Here is a 16,866-nt window from a genome sequence, read left to right as displayed (position 1 = left end):
TTTACTGATTGGTTAAGAAGTGATAGTTCCCTGACTACTAATTCTCAGCAAAAGATAACATTATTAAATTAGAGTTGCAGGATATGCTGATCTCATCATGGTGGTCAAGATGAAGTAATTCTGATTTTGTCAGTGATACATTTATTAATGTCTCTACACTTTTAAAAAAATATTCAAGACTTTGATGACAGTCACTTCGAAGTAAACTGTAAATGAGATATGCTTAATTTTTATTTTTTTTAAAACTCACCAGTTAAATTAAATATATGCAAAACTTTAAAAAAGTTACTAATTACAGCTTATTAAAGCTTGTTCTACCTAGTAACTTCCCTGTTGGAATTCAGTAATTATGAACGAAGGGGATCCCAACAGGCACCTGTTTTACACTTGAAAGCTCAGAATTACTGCTCTACAGTAACACTTTGTGTTATGTAACATAAGTCAAAGGAGGAATTATACAGCAATATTTCTCTTATCTTCTCTGGAAAGACCAGAAATTGAATTCATATTGGATGGGATGGGTTGTTGTCACTGTACAAACACTAATGACTGCAATATCCATGGGCCTAAAGAAATAACATAATATGCAAAATACCTACACTGAAACAATATTTACCCTTTTTTCAAGAAAAAGCTTCCAGATCCTTAGATGAAAAGTATTTAACTGGAAACCATTACACTATATGTACTAAAAATCTTCTCGTACCATCTAGGTCATATTTGACTGACCATATGGAATAAAATTGTCTTAATTTTTTGAGGTATGAACAGACTACTGTAACAGAAAATAGTAACAGTCTACATAAAAAGATGTAAAACTTTGGATTTTTTTAAATCCAGGAGGAAAAAAATGTATGGAAACTCACCCTGAATACTGAAGGGTCTATGATTCATTAATTTTTATTCCTGACAAAACCCCCCTTAAACCTAAAACAGTTAAACACCAGAAATGCCTAGAAAAGATTTTTGTGAGGAAGATAATAGATAAACAAATGATATTAAAAAAACCATGAGGTCAGAGAAGTCTTCTCATAATACATGGAAATTCTCTTATTTGACATATTTCACACTCCTTGTCTTCATGGAGTTTGATATTTTACCAAGATTTTGGAGTGCCTCATGGACACTCAGAAATTTAGTTTTTAAAATGCTGAATGCAATAATTCATTTTATAAAACAGTCATAAACTCTACATGATCTAGCTTTTTTTAGACAAAGTAAAAGACATTGCTTCCACCATGTCATACGTGTACTTGTAGATTCCACCAAAACCTGTCTACATCTCTAGCATTTTCTGAAGAGACCCTTACCCTTGTCCTGATGAAATGCCAGAAACAGACAGAAGTAAGAGGGACAGATAACATAAACATTTGTGGAAATTATGGTAGCCAGGTAAATAAATTTTAAGTATTTAAACAAACCAAACCTACAATTTCTGTATTTTAAAAATAGATAGCAAAACCACCTGAGGGAACTTGGCAAAAAAAGGGTTCAAGAATGTGGTAAGAGGTAAGAAAGTAAGGACGGCCTACAGAAAGCTATTTGGATATGAAGGAGTTAAGGCCCTAACTTTACCAGAATTGGAGCAGGGAGACAGGATGGATTCATTTCACAAGAATGAAAGGGAAGGCTACATGGCAACATGGAAAATGAGAAGAATATAAGGAAATAAAAGAAGATGCAAAGCATTTTTGTTAAACTGTAGGATCGCATAACCTTGCAGAGCTCCTAGCAGGTGATAACCATGCGAGAAAAGATAATGACAGCATCAAACAGTAATGGAGATTGTAAGGGTCCTCTGGAAGTCGTCTCATTCAACTCTCAAGAAGAAAACAAAATAAGAAAACACAGAAAGTACAACAAAACCCCTGCAAATAACTGGAGGGAAAAAAAAAAAAAGACAACACAATACAAAGGGGAATAGATGGCAACTACAGGATGAGGAAATGGATAAACATGTTGATAGCAATAATGGTATAAAAAACAATGTAATGGGATAAAACCCAATCCAGAACAGATTTCTGGTTAAAATCTAAACAGTAAGTCATTCAAGGGGAAACAGAACAAGAAGATTCCAATGCAGCTACAACAAATTATCCAAATAGTTTCATAATATTCCCAGATGTATTGGGTTTGCGTGGCAAGGTTTTGCTAGTGGGAGGGGCTACAGGGGTGGCTTCCATGAGAAGCTGCTAGAAGCTTCCCCCATGTCTGACAGAACCAGTGCCAGCCGGCTCCAAGACGGACCCACCACTGGCCCAGGCCGAGCCCATCAGCGACAGTGGTAGTGCCTCTGGGAGAATGGAGTTCAGAGGGGAAAGAAAAACCTGTGCAAGGGCAACTGCAGCTGGAGAGAGGAGAGAGAATATGTGAGAGAAACAACTGCAGACCCCCAGGTCAGTGAACAAGGAGGGGAGGAGATGCTCCAGGCGCCGGAGCAGAGATTCCCCTGCAGCCCGTGGTGAAGACCATGGTGAGGCAGGCTGTCCCCCTGCAGCCCAGGGAGGTCCACAGTGGAGCAGATATCCACCTGCAGCCTGGGGAGGACCCCACGCCAGAGCAGGGGGATGCACAAAGGAGGCTGTGACCCCGTGGGAAGGCCATGCTGGAGCAGGCTTCCAGCATGACCTCTGGATCTGTGGAGAGAGGAGCGCACGCTGGAGCAGGTCTTCTGGCAGGACTTGTGACCCCGCAGAGGACCCACGCTGGAGCAGTCTGTGCCTGAAGGACTGCAGCCCGCGGGAAGGACTCACCTCGGAGAAGTTGGTGGAGGACTGTCTCCCGCGGGAGACACCCCACAGCAGAGCAGAGGCCAAGTGCGGAGTCCTCCCCCTGAGGAGGAAGGAGCGGCAGAGACAAGGTGTGGCGAGCTGACCCTAAACCCCATTCCCCGTCCCCCTGCGCTGCCAGGGGGAGGGAGTAGAGAAAATTGGGAGTAAAGTTAAGCCCAGAAGGGAGGGGTGGGGGGAAGATTTTGTTTGTTTGTTTTAAGATTCATTTTATTTCTCATTACCCTACTCTGATTTGATTGGTAATAAATGAAACTAATTTCCCCAAGTAGAGTCTGTTTTGCCTGTGACGGTAATGGGTGAGTGATCGCTCCCTGTCCTTATCTTGACCCTCGAGCCTTTCCTTGTATTTTCTCTCCCCTGTCCAGCTGAGGAGGGGGAGTGATAGAGCGGCTTTGGTGGGCACCTGGTGTCCAGCCAGGGTCAACCCACCATACCAGAAGACTTCAAGATGTGCAGAGAACAAGGCTGGATTCACTTCACAAGATGAAATGCTGCTTTAATTTAGCATTTATCATGAGGACAAATCATAAACATTCCAGTCAAATTTGAAAGGTACTGTGTGGAAGACTTGGTGTTAACAGCAATTTTGTGCTCTAGTTTTGAGGAAGAGAGGAAAAGATGCAAAACAATCATAAAACCATCACAAAATTTCATTCCATTTTCCCGATCTCCAATCAAGTATATATGTTCATAGACACTGGGCACTAATCATATGCTGGTAAACCAAACAGCTCTGGTTTGAAATCCTCCATGGAGTTCAGCAGTAGTGTCGCTTCCTTTTTAAGATCCGGATTTAATTTTTCATCTGGAATCATAACCACTTGCATTCCTGCTGCCAGGGCTCCTTTGACTCCAAGTGGTGAATCTTCAAACACAAGACACTGAGAAACAAGGAGGTGAGGGGAAAAAATTAAAGAATAATGTTACTATGAACTTTTAATCTTTTGTTTGAAAAGAGAGAATGATCCCAAATGAAACTTGGTAGGAAAGCTAAATTCGATTCCTGGCTTAGAAACCCCTAATTAGAACAAGGGCAAACCTCTCAATTCGAACATCTGCATGGTAATTAACCTTAAATTCATTTCAATTCAAAAAAACATCAACATGCATACTTAAATCCCAGCAACTGGTTATCCAGATGTTCCTAAGTGATTTGTTTTATAGGGATGGGTTTAAGCACAAGCTTAAAGTAAAGTTAAGCAAGTGCTTAAATATCTTTATAAGCAGGCAATTTAACTCTTCGAGACCAACTTTACAACCTGCAAAATGGCAAAAGCAGTGCTTTCACTTACAGGTGTGGCATTGCCTACACGCACAAGAGGGCGAAGAGTACTACCTAGGTCAGTGTTAGGACTTTGGATGAGTGGAGACTAAGAAGTCACTTGTCAGAGAGTGCTGTTGAATTCACGCTCTATTTGCTTAATTCTTCCAAAGCAATGGTGAGAAAGAAAACCAGCAGTTATATTGGAAGGTTACTTTCACAGAAAAGACAGTTTAGTCAGGTAGAAGTTCCATGTCTTACAATAGTCACTATCATTCAAGATTGCAGTTTGGAAATAAAGTTATTAAAAATAATCAATACATTATTTATGTGAATTTTGTAATTTAACATCAGTGGATTGAATAATAAATATATAACATAAATATATAACAAATCATCTAGTCTGAACTGTCATATAATAAAAGATAATGCTTCTGGAGTTCATTCCAGAGTATATATAATGAAGCACCTCTTCCTGACGTTACCCAGCCTTGAGTCTGAATTTTTGGTCACGGACAATCCAGAGAAACCTTTGGCATCCAACCATCCAAAAAATTCTGATCTGCACTGACAAGCGGTTTCTAACACTTCTGCAATTCAGACTGCATTTATTATCAATATTATTAGCACTGCTGCTACTACTACTACCACCAAAATTACCGCCACAAGTAATTTAGCACAGATGTTGGGATGCTTAGTGCAATTTTCCCCACACCCTTCAGACAGTGCAACTCTGCCTTATCACAAATTTCTCTCTCATGCATTAAGCCCTTCTCTACAGTCACTATCGATCTACCAAATCCCTTCCTACGTACCCAGGATGGATTTTCTTATCCTTTTCTTCACAACACAATAGACTGTAGCAACTAATACCGAATGGGTAAAAGTAATGATTTGCTAAATTTAGTTTAACTTTTGACTGAATCCAGACATGACACACTGGGAGAACATACAACAGCATACTGTATCTTTTAGGCTCTCTAACACACAACTATTTCTCCAGGGAAGATTCCGGATGCACAATGTTTGTCTGTTCTGGCTGTGCTCTAAAAGAACTGAGTTGCAGCCTGCAAAAACTTTATTATCTTCAAGGAAACATTTTTGCAAGATGTATTAAATGTCTGCACTATATATACCCATCTGTATCAGACACTGTGGAAGAGGGAATTATCCCTTTCTTTCTGCTTTCCTTTCTTTTGAAAATATTGATTCTTGCCTGTCAACATGTCAGCAACCACTTGGAGTCTGCCAAGAGAAAGTAAGAGCCGCTTTCTACCTTGCATGTAATAAAGTAAAACTTAATTAATAATTTTTAGTGAGCCAAGAGATTCACACCAATCTCTTTTGTGCTCATTTCCTTTATACAGTCACTGAATTCCAGTTTGAACAATGTGCTATTTTCAAATGTTGATCATTATCACTGTTATTAACTACAAATATGTAACCAGCTGATCCTGCAAAGCTTGGAACAACTGCTGTTAGAACGGAAGCACAGTTCTGCCTATAGGTTTTGTTCTTAACAATACCTTAGTTTGTGACCCTAAGCACTCTGAGTAAATGAAACCCTGACAGGCTTTGCCTTTTGAAGACTAAGCTTAAATGTTGCACAGAACAGCATTATCAAGGCCTTTCAGAAACCTTTTCTAACGCAGCCCATACAAAGAAATGTACTTCATTGCTCTGCCTTGAAAGACCTAATTGACTTCCATGATGTCACTAAGCTTACTGTACGAGACAAGCAGATGATTTTGGAAGGCAATATGCATAATGAAAAGCTTAACTAATTCCCTGGAACTAGAAGCAATTAAAACTCTTAATTACCAAAGAAGCCAGGCAAATGACCCATAATTACAGTGGCTTTAATGTTACAGGAAATAAGTGTACTAGGTCTTCCTCCAGTCTTTCTTGCTACTGACACTTACTGTCAACAGCACAGCAACATTTTTAATGGATGACGAAAAGATTGCAGAGGTTCACATACAAAATGGATTTATTAACTTTGCTGCACAGAGATGTTATAAACTGTTCACTGTCCTGGCCCACCCACATACTAAATTTAGAGATATGAAAGCAGCCAAGTTCTTCCCCATTTTGCATAAGTATTGCAACATCAGCATCACTCCAACTGAGAGAGACAGATGAGATTTATACAGACTTCAGCTGAGATTCTGGCTGCTTCTCTGCATTATTTCTGTAACTTGTGTCAATGATCTATACAACTGACATGAGATCTCTCAAAAGGTCATACTAATATAGGACAGTTTTCACTTTGGAATGAACTAGATGCTTAAAAAAGTAAAGTAGTAAAGCATAGTAATTTATATTTCACTCTATGAACCTAGAAAAAGAAAAATTAATCACTTAACCAAAGAAGAAATAATTAAATCACTGCAGCACCTCATTACCTCATCTTCCTACATGAATTTTAAGAATATAAGAAGAGTGCTAGTTAGGCCCTTGGTATGTACAGCAGGGCCTCTCCAGCCTCTCGACTGTAAATGTCTGGATGGAATATTTACGTAACTAACAGGGATATCCACAAGTGTTACTGCTATTAGTGATAACCATGAAGTCTGGAAGGATAAAAGATTAAAATCAGTTTTGAAATTAAGATTTTGAAAAGCCTGTGAAAAGAGTATCTATGCACAGGGAGTGCTTATCGAACAAATATCCTCGACCACGTATGACCCTACTGTATCAACTCTAAACCAGAATGAAGGATGAGACTAAGATGGCATAATTTATACACATAGAATACATCTGCAAATTAAACACTACCACTGCATGTATGCACTCTGACTTAAAACAAACAAACAAACAAAAACCCCCCAAACCACCCCAAAACCCCCCCAAAATCAAAACACATTCTGGAGACAAAAGTGGTTAAAAGAATAAAGACTAATAATTTTATTCTTCCCTCCTGCTGAATGAAAGCAAAATGGGAAAATGGTGGAATTTTGAGGTTTCAAATCACAGGTTCAAAAAGGGCTGGTAAGACCTCTGAGAGGTTATCCCTCTGCTCATTGTCTAACTTCTGAACAGGACCAGTCTCCTTCTGTGCTTGGCAAGAAGAGACAGTAGAAGATTATTGTATCTGCTGTCCTCAAATGACACAGAAACATTTGGTTTCAAAATGTGACACATTTTGGGGGGGGTCTTCTTATGGACTGCATATTATACGTCTGTAACTTCTTTACTTAGCATTGATTTTTCTCCTTCATGATCAAATCAAGTGGTCAAAAGCAAGATGTGTTATTTGTAAAATTTGCACTCTGGAAAGATTTGGTAACCTTATACATTAATTTACGTATACACGCACAACGCAGTCTTCTATAAGCATTTAAGGGCTAATTCAAATTCCATCTTATCACTAAAAAAATCCCCACTGATTTCAATGGGCACCAAAGTGAGCCCCAAAACAGGCTGCAGGAAGAAATTCAAGTACAGCCAGCTCATGTCCATTTCAGAATGACATTGTTCATCTCTGTGAACCAGAAGATGGTCAGGCCTTTCATTTCTACAGGTTACTTGTTGACTATTCACTTCCAAAAATATTTTTACTTTTCTCATTGCAAAAAACTAGCCCATATTCTGTGGTCATAATTCAAAACTCAGTAGTATCTAAGAAATAAATTATCAGTCTGAAAGATACTACTACTGCAATCACGTGTTTTGTTTTGTTCAACAACTTTCATCTCTTTTTACTTGCTGACTCTTTTTTTCAGATTTTCAAAATAATTTCACTACTGACCAACTGTGTTACTAGTGTGAGTGACCCAGGAATTTTCAAGAACCATAATATAATTCAGAATACAACACAGACCCATCTATATCCCTTACAATGGATATATAATACTGTCTATCATTTATGGGAGGTGGTGGAAATGCACAAAGAGAGGAAAGACCGACAACTTCAACAACATGTCATAACACAGATGCTGGGCTATTTTTTAGGTAACTTGTGTTTTCTTTTTTCCTATGCTTTGATATACAAAGTATCTAGGAACAAGCGGAAAATGTATTTCTGGGTGACCCATTTACCACCAGAGTTACTTAAACATTATTGAATAAATGCATTTTAAGCAGCTACAGTATTTGCAATTTTGGCCTCCCACTGTGTTAACTCTCTGAAGAATTAACAAAAAACAGTAATGAAATAATGTTTCTCTCCTGATCTTTCCAGAAATAGTTCAGAAAAGTCTCAGTAGCAATAATGAATTACACTTCATTTTATTTTAAGGACATATGCCAATATGACTAGCCATGGATAACAGAATCATATTAAATATGCTGTTTAAGAAAGTCATGCAGCTTACAGCCGCACAACTTAGTTCCATTAAGAAAAATGAGGAGTAAGCCAAGATGTTTTTAAACGCTATAACAAATGAACAAACAAGCTGGAAACTTACAATCAAATGAATTAAGCATCAGAGTATCCAGAATACTAACTACCAGCCACCATTCTTCAGGATTCAATGATTCATATTAAGATCTGTTTGGAAATTATACACACATATGCTTTTTAATTCAGATTTTTATAGACTTGCTACTAGGAGTATGTTGCAGACCAGTACAAGAATCAAATTATTTACCAGAAGGCTTGTAAGATAAAAACAAATTTAATTAGCATAATTAAAAAAAAAATTAAAAAAGGAAGTATCTTACATATGCACATAATTAGATCACTCCGCATTTCCAGCTCTCTGCATAAATGCCGCTTTACATTTTGGCCCACGCCAGTAGCTACTCTCTCACAAACCAGTTCACGGGACGTTATCTTAAGGTGGGCCAGAAGGAGTGAAACAGTTTGGATGGGGAAGGAGGAGGAGAAATTTCAAATGTCTTGCTTGTTTTGAAGACTCGACCAAGTGAAAGAAAGTGCTTCTGTGAGTGACAGCTGGACCCAGACACAGCGGCTCTGTGAGGCAGGGAGAAGGTCACATTTACATGCGGGGTTACTCTGATCATTCCGGATGGCTGGAGCACTCTTTTCACAGAGGACTGTGTGTTTAGAGGACAGCACACTGGGAACTTTGTATGGCAACTTGCGTTACAGGCCTCAAGAAATTCCCAGGCGTTTCTGAAACAGTGTCCAATTATCCCGGCAGCAGAAATCTAACTCAATCAACTGCAGCTTGGATTAGCCATAGAAGAGTATTGTTCTTTTACGGAGAACACAAGGCAAATACTCAAGATGCTCTCTACTGAGGCTACTCATACCGCGTAACATGCTGGGGTTTTTTATGCCACATACCTATAAAGTGCCCTAGAAAGAAATCCTGTGCAATGAAATAGTTAATTTGTGCTGCCTTCCCTTCCACACAGAAGTACCTTTACTAAAACAACTGACTTTCTTGACATGTAATACACAACACATTCAAGTAACTGCACCTTGCACGCAGAGCTCAGAACCGTAGGATAATTTACACTGGAAGGGATCCCTGGAGGCCATCTGGAAACACCCCTACTCAACGCACGTCCAGCCAGAGCAGGCTGCCTGGGACCTCGACCGGGTGAGCTTCGAGTATCTTCAAGGATGCAGACTCCACATGCCTCCTGGGCAACCTGTTCCCATATTTCAGCACTCCTATGGTGAAGATGGTTTTCCGAGCATCTAGCAGGAGTTTTTTGTGTTCCAGCTTGTGCCGGTTGCCCACTGCGGGATCACTCTGCACCTTGGAGAAGAGGCTGGCCCCATCTCATGAGCAAACACATCAGAGATACAAGCCAGGTACATCCGAAGGAGGAACTGTTTTGATGAATCCAAACTCGAAGTCTCAAACTGAAACAGGAAGTAGGTGTCAGAAGTATTTCCTGAATAAATGCAATGACCTTTTTGCCACAGGGAATGTCTACGAGGTTGCAGGCGCAGCACAGCACGCTGAGGACGGCAGGTACCTGCCTGTTCTGTGTAACTGGATGCCACCGCTCACCCCAAACCAACTCAGCAGGTGCTGCAGAAGGCAGCTGATTCTCATGGAGCAATCAAATTTTTTCAAGCAGCATCATTTTTTGGCAATAGTTTCTTTTTGTTCTATAACGTCTCCTTGTCCAGTGTTATTTTCCCACACAGAAAGACCAGCTTGCATACTGAAATTTACCGTAATCTGATCTAAACATGTTAATTATTGTATAATCTTTGACAGAAGTGTTAATAACAATCCACATATGCTTCAGACATAAAGTCATTTCCTCCTTTAAACAGGTTTTCGTTGGGAGTGAAAAAAAGTAATGGAAAAGGTCTTTTTTTTCTATTCAGTACAAGCTTCTCATTGAACCATACATGACACAGTGTCACCAGTCTGGAGTGACTTGGTGAGACGTAGCTGTGTTACACTTCAACTCTTCACGATCAGAAAGAAAAGTGGTTTTCTTTCAAACTTCAAACAGCTGAAAGTTATCTTTTAGAGAATATTTAAGATTAATAGCATAAAACTCCAAGTGCGAAGCCACAAACTAGCACCTTACAGCAAAACAAACAAAACCCTAACAAAATTATAATTTTCTACATATTTCAACTACAGAAAACAAATACTTATATTAAAGATGGCAATTCTCTGTTCTCAGTATAGATTTTCTAAGAGGAAGGTGGACAACAAAGTACAAAAGTAAGCTGGAAAAAATATTAACTCCTAATTTGGGTAAACACCTGAACTGAATCTTAAAGAACTTTTGTTGGAAATTGGCTTTTGTAAATTTTAAAAGAAAAAAATAAATCATTTTTTATGACATCTGGAAGAATAACTTAATAGTACTGGCTTCACAAAAACCAAGAGAATGAAAGTAAGAAATTAAAAGCTGGTTTTACTCCAGCAGAAACCAAACCCAAGAACGACTCCTAAAATTTTTAAAAAAATGTAATATCTTGGAGAGTGTCACACCCCGTAAGAGGGTTAAAGAAATGGAAGATCCAAAGAGGAGGAATAAACTCAAGATAATCAGCACTAGGAAGAACCACTGAATCTGAAATAAACACGCTATTTTGAAAAAGGAAATAAATTAACATCATAAAGAGATACAAACCTGTAAAGCTTCATATTCTGAAACACAACAGTATGAAGGTTTGACTCTGGGTCAATTCAGGGGTCATTTTCTAAAACAGAATTACTTCAATGTTTTCTTTTGAACTCATTGATATTCGAAGTACTATTTCCACTAAAATATGAACTTGTAAAATAGCAATAGTATTAACAGTAATTATAAAATTACTCTGTTACATCTATGCAAGGATAATACATGCTTCAATTTAATGTATTTCCATCATATGCCATTAGATTAAATTCCATGTACATATTTAAGACAAAAGCAAAAGTGACCAGATTAGCCAATTTTCTGCTAATCAGGCTCCTAACCTGTTCCTAGGAGGTAGTTTCAAAAGTAGCTGAGCCAAACTAATGGTTTGCTGCCAAGTAAAAGTGTTTCTTCCTTCTTTTTCTTAACCTCCTGTTAACCGGTGTATGCTTCCATCTGTCTCCTAGTGATGGGTGTTGTGTTTGTGCGTCCTTCTGTGAATCAGCTCTGGAGCCTAATAGAAAACTATTCTCCCATCAGGCTCATAAACTGGAGAACAACCACGTAACAGCTGGGAGTGAACTGGAAGACTCAAGAGGAATATAAAACCTCCTTTTTGGGCAGTGTTTAAATCACAGAGGGGTTCATCCCTTCAAAATACAGTCTTACTCCTGGCATGCCTTGCATTTGCCTAAAGCAGACTGTCAATGCAAAATCACGAAATGGCTGTACAAAGTTTTGCAGAACCTGCTCTTTCAACACAAGCCCAACTGTGGGCAGGGGATTACAGTTATAAACATCGCAATTCCAAAATTTATTTTGCCATAGCAATCTAAAAATATCACATCTGAAATGAAATGCCTCATTACATCGATAATCAGATCTATTTAAGTAACCGCCCTCATGATTTCAAAAGATGATTTCTCAGCCTCTTAGTTGGCAAAACTGCTTTGACTGTGCAGACAAACAGAGCTCAGAACTCAAAATTTCTTACATTTTCTCTACCTAAGAAAGTATTTCTCTGTGCTAAATATAGTATTTCTAAAGAACATCAAATCTACCACCAAAAGTAACAGAACACTAAACGCCATATTTCTACATACACTATGTATGATATACCCCTTTTGAACTATTTATTATGAGAAATAATTAATTCAATGGAGAGCACTTTCCTAACCCTGAATGAGGGATTAACTTTAAGTGCACAGCAAGATCTACTAGATTAATACAGTTATTACTGGTGAGAAAAATATATTAAGAATAGGAGGAAAGTTAAGAAGAAATTGTCAAAATTTTTTTTTTCGGAGTTCAGTAGAGAAGTAATCTCTTTCACAATCTCCAGCTTGTCTTTATCAGCTTGCTTTATTTATTTTGGGGAAGCAATAATTATCCAGGTATTTCAAGCTATGAAAACTGTAAGATGGGAAGCCAGTGAATATCAAGCAGTTTTATGGTACTCAATCATTAAAACAGTCTACTCCTCCAAAAAATTTCTTTCCACTGTTAACTCCAGGTTCAAATATTTCTACAAATATGAAAATTAATACACTCTTAAAATGAATTCACATGTAGAAGGTTATTTAAGTCTTAATCTCCTGTTGCAATATATTTCAAAACACTTCTGTCAAAATTACCCTAATAATATCATCTAGCTATTTAAAATACTGCATGGAAACACTTTCTTTGTAAATGCATTGATGACCCACAGTTATGAAGCTGTACCTATTTTTCTATTAGACCAGCTCTACCAGATACGAGAATGGTACTAGTTGCCTCAACCAAAGGCTATCAGTTCTTCTTTTGACTCAAGCGTGCCTACAGGCAGAATAACAGGTCATTTTTAGTGAAAGGAATAAAGGGCATAAGATGTAAATGAATGTTTCACAGTAAACAATGAACAAAAATAGAAAAACATGCTTATTTAACTCTGTCATGTATGCATGTGTATAAATACATGGTATATATATGGTGTCTGTACAGATAGTCTTTTTCTCTGTAGCCTAAGGCTTGTTCAGCTTAATATATATTAGATTAGTAACGAACACATCCATGACACTGGCTTAACATTAACATTAGCTTGGGAATACCAGCCATGGTATCAGCAATTACTAACTATGCTTGTCACACAACTTCTGCCATGAGTAACTTCTTTTGGGTACTCAGTTCTTCAAAGAAAGAAGTTTATCATTATCTGGGTTCTCATCAGCTCTTTCTTAATACCAATTTTATTTAAAAACCCTCTCATCTGTGTATTTCAATCAGAAATAATGTCCAGATGTCAACAGGGTATTAAGCTGACAGATGGCAGACTAATTTAAAAGGAAAACTACCACCTATCTGCCTGTAAATCGACCTCTCATGGGCAAAGTCCTCAAAACACTGCAACAGGCCATATGCTTAAGTGAAAACTACTTGCTCATCCAACACAATAATGATTTTACATTAAAAGTAAGAATCACCACTTATCTAACGAATCCACTGATCTGAAGTATCCTGCCTTTGCTGACCTTCAACAGTTTGAGGAAGTCTTTGGAAACGGGATGAGGGTTGATTTCCCATTTAAACTAAGTGTGTCTATTTCTCTGTGACTGTTGGAATTGTTACTCTAAAGCTTGCTGCCGTGTTATTGTGCTACTATGTTATGGATTGCCCATGCATAATGTACATATACACATAATATACATACACGCTCATACAGAAAATAAGCAAATGCTCCATAAATCTTATATGGACTCACAGAATCACAGGATCCCAGGATGATTGAGCTTGGAAGGGACCTCTGGAGGTCACCTGGTCCATGCCCCTGCTCAAGCGGGGACACCTACAGCCAGTTGCCCAGGACCATGTCCAGACAGTGTATGAACATCTCCAAGGAAGGAGACTCCACCACCTCTCTGGGCAACCCGTGCCAGGGCTCAGTCACCCACACAGTAAAAAAGTGTTTCCTGATGCTCAGAGGGAACCTCCTGTGTTTCAGTTTGTGCCCATTGCCTCTGGTCCTGTCGCTGGGCACCACTGAAAAGAGCCTGGCTCTGTCTTCTTTGCATCCTCTCTTCAGGTATTTACATACATTAATAAGATCCCCCCTGAGCCTTTTCTTCTCCAAGCTAAATAGTCCCAACTCACCTAGCCCTTCCTCATACAAGAGATGCTCCAGTCCCTTAATCATCTCTGTGGCCCTTTGCTGGACTCCCTCCAGTAGCTCCATATGCCTCTCGTACTGGGGAGCCCAGAACTGGACACAGTACTCCAGGTATGACCTCACCAGTGCGGAGCAGAAGGGCAGGATCACCCCCCTCAACCTGCTGGCAACACTCCTCCTCATCAGCCGCCTTGGCCACAATGGCACATTGCTGGCTCATGGTCAGCCCATGAGCTGGTGCCCACCAGCCATCATAATTATCTTTTCTTCTGAGAGTATGAAATCAATTTGCTTTTCTCTCCTCTTCAAAAGTGTGCAGCCACACTCACTGGTGCAGAGCCAGATGGCACTGTAATGGAACTTCTAAATTTAAAGGTTTGAATGACAAATGTGCAAAAAACCCAGACAAAACATATTGCTAAGTGACCATTAGAGAAACTATGATGAGAATAGAAAACACTCCATTAGGAAGTGTCTCAGTCACCCCAATACTGACACAAACACATTTCTTCACAGTTAAGGCAAAGGCAAATTGCCTTCTCTACAAACGCTTGCAGTCAACTTACAAGCAAGCACCTGAATGAGAGTTAATGTGCTTATAACACGTACTTATTTTGGGAAAAAAACCCTAAGTCGTATCTGCCTAAGCACAGGCCACCCCTCTTTTCTTCTTTTTAAAATCACATTATGTGTATCTACATATTAGTAAGACTACCATGGCATACCGCAAACAGTGATTTTACATTGCTCTAACCATCACAACACATGACCTGAAAGAAACCACCTCTAACACAGCAACACGATCAGTTCAGAAATAGATGCTGCCACAGGTATTGCCAAGAATCTGGATAAATTGACAGGCAGCAGAGTGCTACAAGCAGCATTTTACTGATAACTTGGAAGTTTTGGCTCCCAGACAGTATATAAGGATTCCCTGGGGAAACCGGACTGCAACAGGTACGTCAAGGTGACAAAGTATCACTGCCACACAATCCACTGAAAGATATGTTCTGGCTACCACATAAAAGATGCTGTGAATACAAAAAAAAAAAAAAAAAAAAAAAGGAGGACAGGCTGTCAGGTAAAGAAGCAAAAGAGAATCTCAAAGACCATGATTCAGTATACAGGAAATATCTCCCATTTTTTTCTGATTAGAAATTGTAGTGTTTCCTCTCTATTACATTTACAAACTTTGCTAATTGATTTCAACTACTTCTAGTGAGATACAGGTAAGATTCATTATATGCAATAATGAGAAAATTTATAAATCAGATAGAAGAGATGTCTAACGAGTGAAGACTGACATTTCCCATCCATACATAAAGATTATCTTGGGGATACGTGTTCAGGGTTTGCATGTCTTGAAGGTGTAGCTAAAGACATCTGTTTTGTATTCTTCAAAGGTTTGTAAATTCTAGTCTTAGCAAGGAAAACAATGTGAGAAAAGACACTAAAACTTTCATTTTTTCCACTGACCCTGCACCTGCAGATAAAACACTTCAATACTTTCAAAGCCATAGAGAACAGTCTCCTCACTGGCAAGTAACATAGTAATTTAACAAGTAGTTCTATGGAATATCAAGAGATAATGGGTTAAAACCAGAAAGAAACAATTACTCTATCTAGAACTACTGTTATTATAATCTCAACTGGATAAAGTTCTAACTTTGTTACCAAAAGAAACAGGAAGAAAATCTTACAAATTCAAGTGACAATTGTCATTTTGACCTTCTTCAGATGACCACCAGCATCTTGCATCTAGATGGAGAGCAAAGACATTGCTCAGGACGCTCTAAATGCTTTTCTCAATCAGATCGTCTTGTCCTTAGCAGTGGCAGTGCTGCAGGCTGCCAGCCAAGGTTCTTCACTTCCACGTGTTTTCCTGCTTCCCTATCAACTAAAAAAGTTCTTCTCCCTGCTATGGGTGCCTTCCTAACTACCCTCCTTAGAGAAAAGAAGCACAGCTTAGGTAGACAGTTTTTAACTAATAAGAATCTTTCCTTCCAAATCTTCTGTGGCTATGAAACATCACATTACTAATAAGTCCAAAGAGCATCTATGGAGCATTAGCACTTAAAATTGCCAAGTATGTTTCTACAGAGTGGGATCTGTACATTTTCATATCTGGAAATACATATATATATATGCACACACATATACACACACACACGTTAGTTTATGCCGTAGAAGAGCTTGTCTTTGCACGCTTCTAATTAAAGTCCATTTCTGACGGTTTTCCTGTCAAGGGCTTACTACTGTACGTGCACATCTGTGTGGAGGTCTCAGTGCCGGCCCTGCCGTGGGACCAGTGGTCCCACGAGCCCACAGCGCAGCACCTGCAGCGAGGGTGGGTGTGCAAGTGAGCGTGCGAGCACCAGCGAAGAGCACGCTGGACTAGCTGGCAAGTCGGTGAAGTGGCCTGGAAGTCAGGCGCGTCTCTCCGGGCGGGAGCACCGGCAGCGTCGGCTCTCCGAGGGACAGGGTAGGCATAGGGTGGCCCTGGCCAGCTGCTGTAGAGACCGCGGCACCTGGGGCCATCCAAGAGACCCGTCCGCGTGCGCACGAGACTCGCTGTAGGAGGTGATGGGAGGAGAACAAGGATCCAGGACCATGGGATGGGCCGTGTCCAAGCCATCCACTGTGTGGGTGTGGGTGGGAGG

The 16,866-nt window shown here is 39.4% G+C and overlaps 1 protein-coding gene across 2 annotated transcripts in view; it reads right to left on the bottom strand.

The window, feature by feature from the left end:
* Positions 1-3,262: 3,262 nt before the first annotated feature.
* The window catches only part of PUDP (pseudouridine 5'-phosphatase), a 75,057-nt gene continuing 61,453 nt past the window's right edge, over positions 3,263-16,866 (bottom strand). For both annotated transcript variants that reach the window (XM_069770463.1, XM_069770461.1), the window contains one exon: positions 3,263-3,673. In XM_069770463.1, the coding sequence (XP_069626564.1) occupies positions 3,497-3,673 (177 nt within the window). In that variant the 3' untranslated portion in view covers positions 3,263-3,496. The remainder of the gene's footprint in view (positions 3,674-16,866) is intronic.

Source organism: Haliaeetus albicilla, chromosome 25 (assembly GCF_947461875.1).
Source record: "Haliaeetus albicilla chromosome 25, bHalAlb1.1, whole genome shotgun sequence".
Taxonomy (NCBI): domain Eukaryota; kingdom Metazoa; phylum Chordata; class Aves; order Accipitriformes; family Accipitridae; genus Haliaeetus; species Haliaeetus albicilla.
The sequence above is the reverse complement of the archived record's forward strand: the minus strand, read 5'-3'. Positions and strand labels throughout refer to the sequence as shown.